General features: G+C 43.5%; 1 protein-coding gene across 1 annotated transcript in view; it reads right to left on the bottom strand.

Moving 5' to 3' along the window:
- Window positions 1-2,694: 2,694 nt before the first annotated feature.
- Window positions 2,695-17,602, bottom strand: part of CERS3 (ceramide synthase 3) — a 32,848-nt gene continuing 17,940 nt past the window's right edge. Inside the window, exon 10 of the mRNA XM_065688546.1 lies at window positions 2,695-5,572. Coding sequence (XP_065544618.1) covers window positions 5,441-5,572 — 132 coding nt within the window. The 3' untranslated portion in view covers window positions 2,695-5,440. The remainder of the gene's footprint in view (window positions 5,573-17,602) is intronic.

Below are 17,602 nucleotides of genomic sequence, written 5' to 3'. Positions count from 1 at the left end.
GCTGGGCTCAGTCCGAATCCGCCGGTGCTCAGGGGAAAGGAGTTGTCCTGGCTGCAGAGCTCGTTTCTGCTGTGCGGGAAGGGCTGATCCCCAGTGTTACCGAGCTGCCATCCTTTTCCTTCCCCTTCTCTCGGGGCTTGTTTTCTTCCCAGCCTTCTTACTGCTTCTTCACTTGGTGATTTTGGTGACGTCAGGTCTGTGCTTAAACTGTTGCTGTGTTGCCCCAGTTGCCATTTTGCTCCAGCTTCTGCTCCCTTTTCTCTGGCTCAGCAGCCCTCTCAAGCACTCATACGCTAAGGTGGCTGGGATAACCACAGCTTGCCATTTGCCTCTTCCCTGTAAGTCTGGCCTTGGATCACAGGCTTCAGCAGCAGCATTCCTGCTTTCCCAGGGTTGTCTTGCAAGAGGCATGTTTGGGCAGGAGCAAAGGCAGAGCTGTGTTCAGGTGAGTGTCCTGCAGACAGAAGATCTCATTTTCCAGGAGGGATTTTGCCCTGGACTGTAGGAGGAGGGAACACTGGGGCTGTGCCCTGCTCCTGACAGCTGGAGAATGCAGGGCCATGCTGTCCTTATCATCTTACCTGGTTGCCTGAGGTCTGGATCCAGTTCTCATCAGCACCATGGGAAAAGCTCCTGTGAATTTCAGTGGGAAGTTAATCACCTTTTTCATTGCCCAACTCAAGCTTTTTTTAGCCCAGCTTCTTTTGTGGTAGGAAAAATACGGTCTTTTCACCACCTGAAACAACTGCCTGGGAGCTGTTTCCTCCCACCCCGGCTCAAGGCACAGTACTATTCTATGACTACAAGGACATGCTTCTTGCACTTCAAAGTCACTGTGGACGGGTTTATACTTGTTATTCCACTTAATGTTTCTGACTTTGAAATGATTATGGGGTCTCCTCTGAATGCTTTATGGGGTAACCAAACTCCAGAAGAACAGGGCTCTTTCCAGCTGAGTAAATAGAAGATATTTTCATAAATCTTCAGACTATCAGAACATCAACAACATTATCCTACATGCGTTGTTATGACTTTGTATTTGCCGAGTCGTATGCTGAAGCTTAGACCTGTGCCTTCAGCCTTGTCTTCTGCTAAGCTGGAAACCTCAGGTAATCCCACGGGGGCACTTCAGTTAAATCAGCTCCCACAGCCCTACCTGGAGCTCTTTGGAGCCAGCCAGGGTGAGGGTGAAAACTCCATTGCTTTGGTCACCTGGATTGGCAATCTCAGTCTTTGACAAGGGATTAATGTCAGGTCTTTACCTCCTCTCTGCTGCTTCAGATCTTAACACATGTGGATGGCAAGAAAGAAAGTGAAACTATCAGAGTCCTACTTGTTTGGCCAGTGACTTCTCTCCCCACTGCATCCCAGTACTTTGTGCCGAAGGGCTCTCCAGCTCCAGGGCAGCAAACAGCCACCAAACCATCTCTCTTTGGCATTTTCACAACGGGACAGTGTTCTCACTCTCAGCGTGGACCTTCATTCCTGCCCGCTGGTTATCTGTTGTTCTTCAAGCCCACAGTGGGGGAAGTGCCTGTGGAGATGGTGTTTTTCTTTCTAAATCAGCAAGATTTCTTTTATTATTAAATTCTTCACAGTTTGCAAGTTGTTTGTAGCCAAAACTCACATCTCCCTGTTGGATTTGTTTTCCATCTACTTTAGTCTTCCTCGTAAGCTTAAAAAAGTGAATTCAGATAATAAAACCAAAGTATTCTGCTACAGTTCATTTGGCCTGAAACACCTTCTCTTATGTGCGTTTGCCCATGGGAAGAGACGGTAAGTCAGAAGCTCTGTGATCTGCCCAAAATATGGAGAGAATAAGGAATATGAAACAGCTTTCCAACCGATAGCAATCAGCACAGCTCCCTTGGTTTCAGGAGAGCTTTCCTGCTTTTACCAGCTTAAGATCCATGTCCGTGCTTATGATGAGCCATTGAGGTAGTAGTCCCATGTCACCCTAACTGGGTGACAGCGCCTCCGTCTGTGGATGAACATAAGCACTCCTGGGAAACACGGAATTCTCCCTGTATTTGCACATTATTCTAACATTCCTCAAATAAACTTAACTTCAGACCAGGCCCTCACTGAAAAGCTGGGAGGGAATGGAAAGAGGAGAGGAAGAGGTGAGGAAAACAAGGGAATTCTCACATAGATAGCTGTTGTTAAAAACTATTTCTCTCTAGTGTGGAGCACAACAGACCAGACAAATCCAGTGCCATTAAGAACAAATAAAGACAATTATCCTGAGTAATACACATTGACAAAATGAGTTCTGTGGGGTAAAGGAGCTCTGTAAATCAAATCCAAGTAGATCGGTAAATCTATGTAGTAAACAAGTACAGAGGCAGCATGGGGTACACGGACAGGAGAACCTGACCAAAACTCAGAGGATTAAATGCAACAGAAGAGATTCTGCTGAGTCCAATGGACTAAGATTTCATTTTCAGTCCTTAATTCAACCATAAGTATTTGGGCATGGTCAAAGTGACACAGCAGAACCAGACAGCATCAAATCACTAAACCGGGACCCACTTTTACCATCAAATGGTGAAAGTAATGTAGTCTATCATCTGTGCTCACACACATTACCTGCAACTGTGCTGCACTTGCATTTGGAGACTCTTTACGCAGTAAGAATAAAAAGTTAAGGGCATTGAATAGACTGAAAATCTGGAAGCACCATGACATCAATTTATTTAGCATGAATCATGTTCCCCACGACCTCAGCTTCTTGTTTCTGGGTTTCTAACCGTAAGAAGTAGAAGATGAAACACATGATACATCCGGAATGACAAATCTCATGTGTCCAGTCCCACTGGGACAGTCTGTTCCCATTTCTTTCCATGCTGTGGGTATTCATCCCCAGTGCCTAGTGGTTTACATCCAGAGTTTTCACACTCATCACTTCAGCTGGGCATCACAGTAACCCCCACGAGGTCCCATGTCCCTATCTGCAGTGTGATGTAGTTATTTGGCTGTTTACTGTGCTTAGGCTCAACCTTCACCTTCAGGATGTTATTTTCTTCTGTATTCACCAAAACTTTGCCTCAATATTTAACGTTTGAATGTCTTTATCTACCTTCTACTCCTCCTCTAAGATCCTAGTTTCACATCGATTTAAAACAACAGGTCTTATAATTAAGCTGGATAACTGCAATCCAAAGTTTTTCCTAGGCAAGACTCCAGTGGAGTTAATTGGCTTCAGTGGGAGACTCGTCCAAGTAGGAAGGGCAAGATTTGCCCTGAACCAGGCTATAAATTCCAGTGTAAAACTCAGTAGTTGCTCAGAGGCTCACTCCTGTGACAACTTCATTCTTCATGTTTCCTTTCCCAAATTCCTTTCCTACTCATAGCAGGAACGTTTTCTGGCACCAAAATGAAATGATAATACCCTGGCCACCTCTCAAACCCCTGTTATGTCTCGAAGAAAGCATCGTTGTCTCCACTGCTCTCAAAGGGAGTGTAAAGCCTCCAAGATGTCAGGTTTCTACATGTTGTCAGGAAAGGCCAGTTCTCTTCATGTAGGCAACAAACAGGCCCTGATAAGCAACTGTGACCCTGCCAAACTCACCCGTTGCTTTAGATGACGTAATAAGTACTTACACTTCCAATAAACCCACACTGCAGTATTTAAGGTATTCTCCTCAGCTGTGTAAGGAAGCACGCTGCTATACAACAGCTGCCGAGGGAATTCTGCCTGCTCAGCCCAAGAAGCCTTTCTTAACCACAGGAGTCCCATTCCACTGCTGCACATTTCCATCCTTCTCAGAGGCTGGAGGCCATTCTCCTTTCTCAGTTAGTTCTCTTTGTGGTGAAACATAAACATTTAGGGTATTACATGGTCCAAAATATAAGCACAAAATTAAACACGGCCTAGCTGACCAGACCATATGAAGATACTTTCACACTGCCAGCCTCTGTAATGAAATACTCCTATAGCTCCTTGTAACTGCATGGAACAAACTTCTTTCTTCATATCTGAGATCCCAAACATTTCCCATTCTTTCACTGAACTTTATCCCTCTTTGCCAAGGAAATCTTGAGAAAACAAGTCAGTCATAATGTGCTTCCATAGATCACCAAGTTCCTGCCTGAGCAGCCGTAAGGGGAAAAGAACCTTTCCAAACCAAAAGCTCAGCATTAAGGCTGTTGTAGCAGTGGTCCCCTGGTCTCTATCAAGCTACTGGATTTAGTTCACCAGATGATCTCAGCTACTGTAGAACCACGTAGAGAGCCTCTCACCTCTAAAACTCACGACACAAATCACTTACAACTTTGTGAGCTAATGCATCTGGAAATGAGACTGGCACCACCCTATTTAAAAGGCCCAAGGCTCTCCTTGGAAAGCCCCAGGACTCAAAAAGCTGCTGCACTCTGCACTAGTCATAGAACAGAAGTGCAAACACAGAACAGAGGCACTTTTGGTAAGAGAAGCTGATGAAACATCCACTGTTCCTTCAATCATGACAACTTCTTACAGCACAAACAACGGTATGTGGCCTAAGTCACACGCATCCAAGTTTGGCTCCAGCCAATGTGATTCCTGACTTTCAGAAGGAGCAGAGCTAGAAATACAGATCCTGGCAGCAAATGAATTCACAGCACTGACAACATGACATTCCCTGCTAGTCCCATGCTCCCCCAGAGCTCAGATACATGCAGTGAACACACAGGAACCACAAAACAGAACTTAGTGAACTTGCTCCTAAGACGAGGCCAGAATGACAGAGATGAAACCCAGAGCCCAATGGAGAATTGAGGCTGAGTTTTGCTATTTTAACAGTGATTTCCTTGACAGGTAAATCTTAGAACACAATTTTTGAGCCATCTATCATACAGCATATTTTGGAGAAAGACTATATTTCTGCAGTGAAGCCAGCTCTTCAGAGGCAAGTAATTCGTCTTCCTTTGTGTTAGCTTCCACTGGCCTCCAGGAAATGAAATCTAACCCAAAAAATAGCTATTTTGATGAGGGTTTAAACTGAAAAGTAAAGACTAAAATGCACTGTATACCACTGTCAAATTTTTCGCACATTGAGTAATTTTGGTTCCTAATGGAATTCACACTACTTACCTACCACAAAACATCTGTGAATTAAACCATTTGGTGAAACAGATCTTATACCAGACTGAAAAACAATGTTAGAATTGGGACACTAAATGATCTGACGCTCTTGAGCTTTGCCCTTGTGGAGCACTGTCACTCAGTGTGTCCAAACATCTTTCCAGACACTTCACAATGATTCTCAAAGCGGATCATTAACACATTTTGTCATGTTACACAATTTTTCCCTTCCCTCTAAACTGGGCTTTTTTCCAGGTCCAGTAGCCAACAATAAATCAATCACATTCTCACATAAGAATTTTGACTTAAATTCTATCCTGTAGGTTGGGTTAAAACCAGAGCAGAAATCACTGCAGGAGGTGAGGCAGAAAGGTGCTAGTGGTAACTGCTGTTTAGGAGATGTTTGCTTGACCCACAACTGTTCTTGTTGCCATTCTTTATGGACTCCTCTTCATTATCTGTAACAGAATCTTCCTCCTCTTCATCACTCCGATCATCTTTCAAGTCCTAGAGAGAAGAAAGCACTGTGAGCATATTCTATACTTGCAGTGTTTACCATCAGGTAAGTCATTGGATTATCATCACCATTACTATAGACCTTTAAAAGGCCTATGGGTGACAGACAAAGAAGACTTTCATTTTTAAAGTGAACTGGGTATCTGGATCTTTGCAATGACTTTGAAAGAATAATCCATTAATTTAATTAAACGGATGCCCCCGTTTGTCATTGCAAAACGAAAAGGTGCATAGATGTTCCAGAATATGAGACATTCTCCCTTCTTGGAAATTCCCCACCATCCTCTGAAGACAAAACTCCTCTGGTCTTCCATTTGCCTCAGGAAAAAAAAAAAGCCCAAGGTGCTAAAGGGGACAGATGAGAGGGGAGCTCGAAACACACCAGACAATGTTAAAACAGGCCCCCAGGAACACCCCCTCCCTCCAAAGATGCTGACAAGGACACACCAGTTAACACCACTTTAATCTTGTAGAACCTAATGTTCTTTAGAGACAATTTCTTCCCTGACCTTGGCCCAGTCATTTGACCTCTTCCTGCTCCTTTCCGCCTTCCCTTGTAAAGCCTTGCTAGTAATCCCTGGGTGCTGTGGGATTAGTTAACAGTTGTGAAGTGCAGGAAAGATGAAAAGAATATTGTATAAAGGCTAAATATGATGAATTCACTCTTCCAAACAGAGGAGTTGAGAGGCTGCCTGCTTCTGACAGGTGTAAACTAAACAGTGACTACTTGTGCCAGCATCTCCTGGTATTAACTTTGCCTAAAGAGACTTACTGACCATGAAATATTCCTCCTTGCTTGATGGTGTATACATCACGTTGACCTTTGCAAAGGGGAGGCCATGTCTACACAGCTATCACATTCATCTTGGATATATCATCCTGCTAAGGGAATTGCCAGGGAGGGGACAGCTGCTCCATTAGCAGGGATGAAAGGGGGTCAGCAAGACAGTCTGCCCTTCGGAAAATCCCTTCCCAGCTCTATAGGAACAGCTTCTAACATCTGGCAATCATGCTTCATCCCCAATCACACGTGGCAGTGCCTAAAGAACGCTTACACCAGGCAGAGAAAGGACATTGTGTCTATCCAGTATTTCACAGCAAAGTTAGGAGAGAGGTTAAGACAATTCTGTGCTGTTTGCCATGGCACATAAAATACACCCTCAGTTTCTTATTTCCCAACTCCTACCATAACCCAAGACCCCACGATGTGTTCAGAAGTATGGTTCAAACAGTTGAGGCTTTGGCATTAAAACCAAACATCTCTATTTCCCTTTCAGTGCAGCAGCAAGCTCTCCTTGACTCCCTGTAAGGACTTTTCATGCCAACTGACAACCTGCTCTGCAGACTCTAAAGACACCATAAATGAAGTGAGCGCTTCCTTCTGCCTAAGTGGTGACTGAGAACAGAAATGAGATCAAAGCAGGCACCTAAGAAATTTTTCCCACCTCCACAAGCATTTTCCTGTGTGATTAGGAACTGCCACTGGTTGTCTCTTCCAGGTATCTGGAATGTGCTTGATAGATTCCACCTGACACCCTCTACTTGTGCTGGAAAAGACGGGCAATAGTCATTCCCTCTCCGGCATCTTACGAGTTTACTCACTTTAAAACAGCAGTTTCCCTGAAGCTGAGCATCAGCCTTGGGCCCTCACACTGTGCTGACAATTTACCCATTAGCACCAAGGTATCTGCTCTGCTAATGGGAACACCCAAATTTAACAGCCTGACAGTCAGTGGTGTCAACATTCAGGTCCTGAGGACTGTGGGTGCTGTGGTGTCCTTTTGTAACACAGGGGTGCTTGGCCTGCAGGCCTGTCTGCTGAGGGAGACCCAAAGCTTCTCTTCAGAACAGAGCCCGCTGCCTCCAGAGCTGCGTGCTGGAGCTGGCAGGCTCCGACGTTAGCCCTCGTGCAGACAATCTGTTGCCTGTACAGCCACACCGGGGATCGCTCCGTCACGGAGGAATTTGTTCTCCTTGTCATCTGTCTGGATCTCAGCTAAACAGGCAGAGACTGCACGTTCTTCCTGCTCCTGGAGCGATGTGCCAAGGTCCGAGATGAGACGCAGAAGGAGAAACCGGCGCTGTTCCTGCCCATCCTGTATCTGCTCTTGGAATGAACTAACAATTCCGCTGTCTTAGCCTCCCGGTCTGAGGTCTTTCTTAAACACCACATTTATATAGAGAAAAGAAATGACAGCTCAGTAATAACTCATGCAATTGCCATCTCATATCCCTTTATACCCTATGCTTCTAATAAAATGTATAGGAGTAGAAAGAAAATTAAACTCTAAACTCTGTTTCATCAGAAACTATAAAACTTCCTGGAGATTTTCTTCTGCCTTTTCCCTAACAACACACAAAGGGTATCAAAACAAACAAATCTTACTGTAAATACTGTAAGATAAACTTGGCATGCCATCAGTTAGAGGAAAGGAAAGACAGCCTTTCCCACACAAACAATTTATGAGGTTCTGCCTCTTTCAGATCACCTCTCTCGCTCCTGGTAGCCTTGCAATTTGTATTTGCAGCAAAAGACAAACGGTGAGGGTGTGGGGAGAGGTTTGTTATTCTTTGTACCACCACAAATGCTTCAGAAAATGAAATGCAAACTAAACCTAACACAGGGTCTGATGCAGAATCTGCTGTGCTCACGGCAAGTACTCCCATCCTCCTGAGCAGCCTCTGGCTGAGGCTGCAAATGTGGGGAGTGAAAGGGGAGGAGCATTGATTCCTGATCGCTACAGGAATGAGCTGGCATTTCCAGCATGGAACTGGAAACTCAGACAGGATTTGCTTCCCAGTTTTAATGCTGTCAAGCTGGATGCTCTGATTAAAGTCACTATACGTAGTAATTAAAAAACATGTCAATGTTTTTGCCAGCACACTGCAAAATCCCTGCATTTGAGAGAATGTCTTCCATAATTCAAAGCAGCAGGAATTAAATTGCTTTGTATTCTGAAGCAACCATTGCAAATTTGCTTCATTTGGGGAAAGAGCATTGCTGCTGAAATCCTGCTATCAACCAAGGAAAATTGCTGCTAAATCCAATCTAGACTTCTATTATACTTTTAAACATTAACCTGCTTCCTGACCAAGTGCCTCTACAGACTCTTGCCATTGTCGTCTAGCTTGTTTCAGTGGCAGAACAGAACTTTAAATAGCAATAGCTTCATCTGTAACTAGCAAACCAAACAAACGTGTCTTTGCAGACTGTAACAGACCATTATAGATATATCAAGATACCGTTAAGTGAAGTTTGTGCCTCTTAACTTTGACCTTCTAAGAATAACAGAAAATGTAACATTTCTAGGATTTTCCCTGCTTTAATACCAAGATGCTTTCTCTGAGCCCCTCACATCATATATTATAGTTGTGTTTTCCAACTCAAAGACTCTGCTTTTACCGTCCCTGAGCAACAACAGATGAATATACTATCAGAAACACAAGAGCTGGCAAACCGTAAATACCACAACTGAGGCCATCATTAGTACTCAATGCTTTAGTTTAATGGCATCAGCTGCATTTATTATACTTCAGATGGTTTAGGGTAACAGACAAAATGGATGTGTATATTTTATGTTCTGGATGACTAACCAATTTAATCTTTCTAAATGGATGAATGGTTTCAAGGTTTATGAGAAGCAACACTAATGCTATAAAGTCTGCAAGAGAGCCATTTGTAGTGAAGCCAAAGCCGCAAACTCCTATAATCTTTTTTCCTTTTGTTTAACCCTTCCACCTGCTGCTCAGTCTGCCTCTTTTAGTTAAATGAACCGTATTTGTTAAGGTAGTTTTGGCTTCTTGTATTTCACTGCTGTTCAGACTTGTATCATTCTAGTCATTACCACCACGTCTTACTATGTGAACAGTAAAGGACCTTCCAAAAGCCTTCACCAAGGAAAAAGGAGCAAACTTCACAGGCCACTTCCCAGCCTCTTGTAAACAGGAAAACACTGGTCAACTCTCCATCTAAACTAATAGAATTTACTCGCAATTGTGCAAGTCTGTCTCAATACAGCACTCAGAAATCACTTCCCTCTTGACACACTCATAGTGCTGCGCTCTTCCTGCTACAGCTGATACGAGCCCTGGGAGAAGGACAAGGGCTGGGCTGGAAGATGGGTGGAAGTGTGAGTTTCCTATTCCTGTGTGCTGGTGATGCCATCTGAAGCTCACTGGTGGAGAAGTGGGCCTGGGCAGACACCACCTTCTCTCCTAATTCCCTTTACTGGGCACATGCCATCTTTGTCCATCTCTGTCACAAGGCAGCCACGGCTTCCTATCTGCTATGCAGCAGTTAAAGTGGAAAGTGTAAAAGCAGAGGGAAAGCCAGTGCCAAGCGGTATGAAAAAAGAGGCAAAGACCTATTGTAGCAACATGGATTGATCCTGTAAACAGTGGGAAGCCTTAGCAACATGCCTCCTGCTTTCTCAGGAGGGGAAAGACGCTAGCTAGCACATCATGGGGTCAATGTGGCTCTGAGCAGATTGTCAAGGTCTCAAAATGTAAGATAGACAAAGTGGCTGAGAGATGCCAAGCAGAAGATGGTTCTGCAGTGAAGGGCTCAGTTGCTACATTTATTTCATGACCCAGCTTTCAGTCCAGCATCTCCCTGACACAGACACGCACTTCTTGAGCGGCACACGCTAATGTTGGGTTGGTGCTATGAAGGCAGTAGTGTGGTACCAACACTCACTCAAGGCTTCTCAGCAGCATAAAGAGATTTCAGTCTTGCCCCTGGCTGGGCAAGACTAACACCAATGAATCTTTTAGGTTGAGCATAATTTACATCCACACAGCTCACTGGACGTCTTCTACCAGGTACAAGGATGTAAAAGCAATTTGCAGCTGTCTCTGGATTTTTAATTCTGTGTTTCCTGATTTGGTGAAATTTTGATTTTGGGATTTTCAAATATTAATTCTTATCTTTAAGTTGGAATTTCCTGACTCCTAAATGTATGACGTTAAAATAAAAATGTCCTAAATCTCACCCTTTAATTCTACCTTAAGAATATTTCCATTTCAATATCTACAAACATATTGACTAGATCTTGATTTTTTCAATGTACGGACAATAAATTCCACAGCACCTGCACATATGGAAACAGCTTGCAGTACAAAGATGAAAGCTATTAGTCAGGTCAGCAACCACTGACTCAAATAAAAGAGATAATAAACAAGAGAGATAATAAAAAGTCAATCCAAATAGATAGAAGGGGGTACTTTTCTAACAAATACTCCTATAAAGTTGATGAATCTCCGAGTTCAACATGTTTAATTCAACATCAATAATTCAACTCAGCTGACATATGACTTAATATGTCTTTACTTTCCTGTGGAGACTAAGAAATATACATTTGGATTCGAGCAAACTGTTCTGTATTTCCAGCCTGGAAGATTTTATTGGAAAATATATATCCCTTTTCAGCTCATACACACTGGGCACCATAAATAATGTTGATCTTCTATGGAAGATGCACTGTTGGACTCTGCTTTCTGCAGTTGTAAAATGAAGATGCAGACTTTCTAGATTAATTGTATTGGACATCTTGTGGCCAAAACTCTTCTATAATCTCTCTCTTCTGTGTAATACCCAATTCTCAAGCTTTCAACTGGGAGTTTTCAAAGGGAACTCAAAGATGACATGCGAAAAACAAATTAAAAGTTACATTAATTCCACATATATCGAGAACAGTCTCATAAAATAGATGTTACTGTCAGAACATGTCCCTGGATTTGACTGAAGAACGAATTTAACCTCAGATAGCGCTCACTTGTGTTGTCACTCAGCATGCCACACCTGTAACCAGAGCTGGAATACCCTCAAGTTCAGAAGAAATAAATCCTTGTTTACAGTTAATCAGGTGCTCGGTGGTTTCAATAAAGTCTGCTTGCTGTGTTATTGAAATCCACTCAGCAAACCTTGCACTCAAGTGTCTGTGGCTTTACGGTAATGTCAAAAGCCCAGGAGGTACTGAGTGAGTCAGAATGTCCCACTGCTTTTTGAATTATTCCAATTTTAAATCCATGGCTGGCAAAGAAACAAAGAACAATATAATAGGCATTTGATGCTGTTCTCTATAGTGAACTTCTTTTTACCCTAGGATAGAATTTGCATTAAGCCAAGGAGTGCAGTGGTATGAGCCTTTATCAGAACATGCACTTTATTCCTTATATATGCTGTTTTGGCTACGAAACAGCTGATCAGACACTTGCATTCACATCGGTGAGGTAGGATGCTGCACTGGAGACAAATGCATTGAAACAACACAGCTGCTACAGAATATTCCTACAGAAGCCTTCTAGCACTATTAAACTAACCTGAAACCACAAAGTATGCAACCATGTAAATGACAGCCACTCCTCTGTAACGTGTCTAATGCTAGGGTGCTCATTTCTCTCTTTTCACTGTTAGGAGGCATTCTGATCCTTTTGTGATGTATCTTGAAGTTATCTCTGCACCTAAACATTAACCAAATTGTCAAGCCACATACCTTACAAGTAACATCTTTTCGATTGACATTCATAACACAATACCTAAACCCTTCTCAATAAAGTACTTCTAAACACCCTTTTGTTGAGGCTAGATACAGAATATTTCAAGTAGTACCTAAAGAACAAAGTTTCTTAAATAGGATTAGAAGTCCCTGAGACCTGTGTGCTTGACACTGAAGGTTTTACTTCACTGAATTCAGGTATCTACTTGGATACTGTATCTAGGCTGGCTCAATAGAATCATAGAATCATAGAACAGTTAGGGTTGGAAAGGACCTCAAGATCATCTAGTTCCAACCCCCCCCCCCCCCACCAACAGAATGAGAAACCGGTGTCCCCAGAGGGTGACCTGCCCCACCACTGCTGGGGTGACAACACTGGACACAGTGAATGGGACACATTCTGGACACACTGCTCTTCCTCCACTGATTGCAGAGGGATCCCTGAACTTGAGCTACGCACAGCTTCAGTTATGCAAGACAAATCCTATCCTCACACGCCTCACACCATCACTGCCTGATTAGGCTGATTTGCTTTAAACCCAGGATAGGGCAATTTCCTTTCTCAGTTGCTATTAATCTATCACTAACTAGCTTTATGTCAAGCTTTTGGATTTTAAAATGGATTCAGCAGACTGCAGTGCTGTGTGAACACCTCTGAAAGTATGAGAATTACTCACCTCATAACAAAGTCACAACTCAAACCCCTGCAGCATATATTAAAGCTAGTAAATGAAGGCATCAAAAGTTCTGTGGAAGGCCTAGGATTTGCTCTGTGGATTGATTTTTGGCAATTGAATAAATACATATGCACGCTATTATGCATATATAGTTTTTATATAGGTGCATATATATAAAACTAGCAAAAAATGGAATATTGCATAAATATCCTGCTAGAAAATGAAAAGATATGAGCAGTTAACAAGGGAAGCCAGAAAAGCTGTCAGCAAATGCTCTTCTGTAAAGCAATTAATTTTAAAGCAAAAACTTCACCAACAGTTGTCTTTTATCTGAATCAGGAACTTTCACAGTAAAGAAAGGTCATTTAGATCAGGGATTTACTGAAAGTGAAGCTGCCTTGTGCCAGACATACACACAGAGAGAGGGGTGGGGGTTCTTGTTTGGGCAGATCCATTGCTGGTGAAAACTGACACAGTCCCACTGACTTCAAGTGGAGCCATGCCATTTATACCAGCTGAGATCCTGGCCCTGGATCAGCACTGCAGGCTTCTGCTGACCTGGCCAGGGCAAGAATTTGCTGTGATTTGCTTTCAGAATTACATACAGTTCTGATTGTCTATTCCTGGGGGCAGCGGTCACCTGCAGCGCCTACTTGAAGTCAAACTTGGCAACTCTGGAAGCAGCAGACTTTCATTGCAGCATAGAAGAGACCTGCACAGCCTCATTTATGACACAGCTGACATGAGAGGCAAAGGGAGCATCCACACACCCCATTTGTTGGACTATGGCCAGAGGACTGAGTCTGCTCTTGCAGAGCCCTGTGTGTGCTTAATAGGGCAAAGGAAGGCTACTTTGAGCAACCTGCTCTAGTGGAAGGCGTCCTTGCCCGTGGCAGGGGGTTGGAACTGGATGAGCTCTGAGGCCCCTTTCAACCAAGACCATTCTGTGACTCTATGATTCTATACTTTAATGCTGCCACCCCACTGTACCTTCACAAGCCCATCTATTCCAATCACATGCTCAGAAATTATTCCCTTCAGTTTCTTATCAGTTCATTCCTCCATAATGGTTACAACAGTCCTTAAGTTTTCTAAGGTTTATGTGACTGCTATATAATACTCAAGTGAAAGTTGCTGTGTAATTATGGATATTCTAAATAGAGATTTGTTATGAAAAATAAAATCAAAATCAATATTCAGCACAGATCACTGCTGCTGTTCTGAAATCTGAGAAGTGTACTTTAGAATATAGTCTAACACAGCTGCTGACCCTATTCATGCTCTGGACTAAAAGTTCAGATTCAAACAGCAATCCACCTTTTAACTCTCAGTGCCAGGAAAATGAACTGGTTAAGGCAGAGGAGAGCAGATAGTGCTCTTGGATTGGCACCTAACACTTGTGCAGCAGAGAAGTGGTGTTTCCTCTTTCACAGACTCTGGTGGGCTGCACACTTAGATAATATACATTACTGAGGTCAGCCTTCACTTCACATCCCCAGTGCGGGTAGGGCTCCAGAGCTCCGCAGCATGCTCACAACAGCTTTTCTCCTCTTTGCCTATCATTGTAAATACCAGCCAGCCAACCTCTTACACTTTTATGCTTCCTTCTGCCTGCCTCTCACCCCTCCTCCCTCCGATGAATTTGGCAGCCTGAAGTGAGACATGTAGCCAGGCTTTGGGCTTAACTAGACTGCTGCAGCAGAATGGGAAATACACAGATGAAAGAAAGTCATAACAGGAAGTAATTTCCCTTTACAAGGGCATGAGCCTCCGCGCTGCTGACCTGGCTGGCGAGCTCCCATCTCCAGGCTATTAAAAAGCTCATGTCCCAAAGGCAGTAACTCTAATCAACTGGGAAGGTTCCCGGACAGACTGGTTTTCATCTCCAAGAGGGGAAAATGTTCATTCATCCTATTTTGTCTCCCTAATCAGCTACACTCATGAGAAAACCAACTACATATATATTTATCTGTTGAGAACCATCAAATTCAATGTCTCCGTAACCCAGTTCCCTTTAAAATAGGTTATTAGAGGTTGCTTATTCCCCAATTCAATCGGTACTGTGCTTGTGCTAAACCTTCAGATAACTCAAACTCTGTAGCAGGACATCAGTGTGTAATGGCCCTTCCCAGTCTAGAAAGTAAACGCAAAATCTCCAGGGAAAGCTTTCCCCCAACTTTTCAGTCCCACAGAGATGTGAAATTGCAAGTCACTAAATGATCATTATCCTCTAAAATATATTACTGCTTTTAAAATGGCTACATGGTATTAAAGGCAAGCACATCTCTTGGTCTTGTTTTATCAGCACCCGGATAGCCATTGGCATGGTACAGGCTTAATAAAACACGTACACAAAAGAAAACAACACTTACATGCTTCTCATTTAGGAAACTAAGCCCTGTCCTCTGTTTAACCCCTGTAGAATGCCATTTTTCTGAAATTAGACTTCTCACTGAATGTGTTAATTCTCATTGATTTTCCTTTTCTAATGATGAATGTCCTGAAAATAGATTCCTTTACTGCTTCAGAAAGAAGGGAAAAAATCATCAGCTGAAAGTCTGACTTCTTAGGAGTCCAGCAAACTGCCATGCATGCCAAAACTGAATATACATTTCATTTCATGCTTCATTGTCACATCCCAGTAATTGCTGGGTATCTGGAAGCGCAGCACTTGCGCATGATCAGGGTCAGATGATGACCCTTTTCAGCTCAAGTTCAAAGTCAGAGTTTATTAGCTGGGAGCAATCGGGCTCAGCTCACCTCTGGTGTGTGTAGTGCACAGCAAACAGCACACAGCTCAAGCACATCAACACTGGATCCAGTTCTCTTTGCCACAAAAGAGATTGAAAGTGTAATCTCTTTAGAGGCCGTTCTACTTCCACGATGCACTGAGCTTGTTTCCTCTCTGTAGTTTTAAAAATAAGCTTTCTGCCTAGGATTAAATATCTCAAGTTATGGCACAGTTCAATGAGAGAGTCAGTGCTGCCTCAGTTGCCAGGACAGTTGAGTGTTCACGTCCTAAGTGAATGGAAGCTGAAGAGCGACTCTCTAATAAAGGTAAACCAGTAGATTGTAACCACTGCGGATCCATGGTCTAATTCTAAAGGATATAGATCTTATTCTAAAGGTAACCAAGGCAAGTGCTAAGAGCTTAAATTGTCATACAGAAATCTGTACTTCCATGGGGAACTGTTTAAGGACCTGTAAACCAAAAAAACCCCATTGCTGTGGGTCTGTGTTTTGTGAACAAGAAACCCAAGTTCAGCCCTGAGATTCCACACTCCCATGATGGACCCATGTGTTTACAGAATAAGAGATTCAAATGAACTATTAACAATAAAAGCTCTGCCTGATGCAAAGAGATCAAGCATCAAAAAGTAAGAGGAAAAAATAATAGGAGGATCCCAGGCAAGGAAAGTTCTGCAGAAGCTGAGAGGATTCTGAACAGCCTCAGATTAACCTCAGCCAAAGGCATCTGTCAGGAGCGGGTAGTTTGGCCTTCGGGAACTGTATAACTTCACTTAAAAACTGACACAAAGGGTTATAGCAAGTCTCTGAAGAGAGGAATTCACAGCAAGAAAGATACCAAGTAACATAGGCCAGCACCTCTGCAGGTGTAAAGAATCATTATTCTGCAGTTTAAGTAGTGAGTGCATGTTTTATAAAAGCATACGATGTCTATTTCAAAGGACTTTCAGGCCTTGCCTTCACATTAATATTAAAACACATCAAGCATTCTAGTCATGGGCACACATTTAGGGATGGAGTTTTAGTAGCAGATCTTAGAATCATAGAATAGTTCGGGTTGGAAAGGACCTCAAGATCATCCAGTTCCAACCCCCCCGCCATGGGCAGGGACACCTCACACTAACCCATCCCACCCAAGGCTTCATCCAACCTGGCCTTGAACACCGCCAGGGATGGAGCACTCACAACCTCCCTGGGCAACCCATTCCAGTGCCTCACCACCCTAACAGGAAAGAATTTCCTCCTTAGATCCAATCTAAACTTCCCTTGTTCAAGTTTGAACCCGTTACCCCTTGTCCTGTCACTACAGTCCCTGATGAAGAGTCCCTCCCCAGCATCCCTATAGGCCCCCTTCAGGTACTGGAAGGCTGCTATGAGGTCCCCACGCAGCCTTCTCTTCTCCAGGCTGAACAGCCCCAACTTCCTCAGCCTGTCTTCATACGGGAGGTGCTCCAGCCCCTGATCATCCTCGTGGCCTCCTCTGGACTTGTTCCAGCAGTTCCATGTCCTTTTTATGTTGAGGACACCAGAACTGCACACAATGCTCCAGGTGAGGTCTCACAAGAGCAGAGTAGAGGGGCAGGATCACCTCTTTCGACCTGCTGGTCACGCTCCTTTTGATGCAGCCCAGGATACGGTTGGCTTTCTGGGCTGCAAGCGCACATTGAAGCCGGCTTATGTCCATTTTCTCATCAACCAGCACCCCCAAGTCCTTCTCTGCAGGGCCGCTCTGAATCTCTTCTTTGCCCAGTCTGTAGCTGTGCCTGGGATTGCTCCAACCCAGGTGTAGGACCTTGCACTTGGCATGGTTGAACATCAGCCCACCTCACAAGCTTGTCAAGGTCCCTTTGGATGGCATCTTCTTTCAGTATAGAAAAGGGAGCAACTGATTCAAGGAATCATTATGTGACTAGCCACTTTCCATGGCAAGGACTCTACTGGCATCCCAGTATCAGTATGTAAGAAAGAACGAAGGAAAGAAAGTCAACTGGAACTGGCAGAGATGTCTCAGTTTGAGAGCAATCCTCAGACAGAACAACATGCTGAAGTAGAGTAACGATGGCTGGGAACAGCAGAAGTACCATAAGTATTTCACAGCT

Source organism: Lathamus discolor, chromosome 8 (assembly GCF_037157495.1).
Source record: "Lathamus discolor isolate bLatDis1 chromosome 8, bLatDis1.hap1, whole genome shotgun sequence".
Classification (NCBI taxonomy): Eukaryota; Metazoa; Chordata; class Aves; order Psittaciformes; family Psittacidae; genus Lathamus; species Lathamus discolor.
The sequence above is the reverse complement of the archived record's forward strand: the minus strand, read 5'-3'. Positions and strand labels throughout refer to the sequence as shown.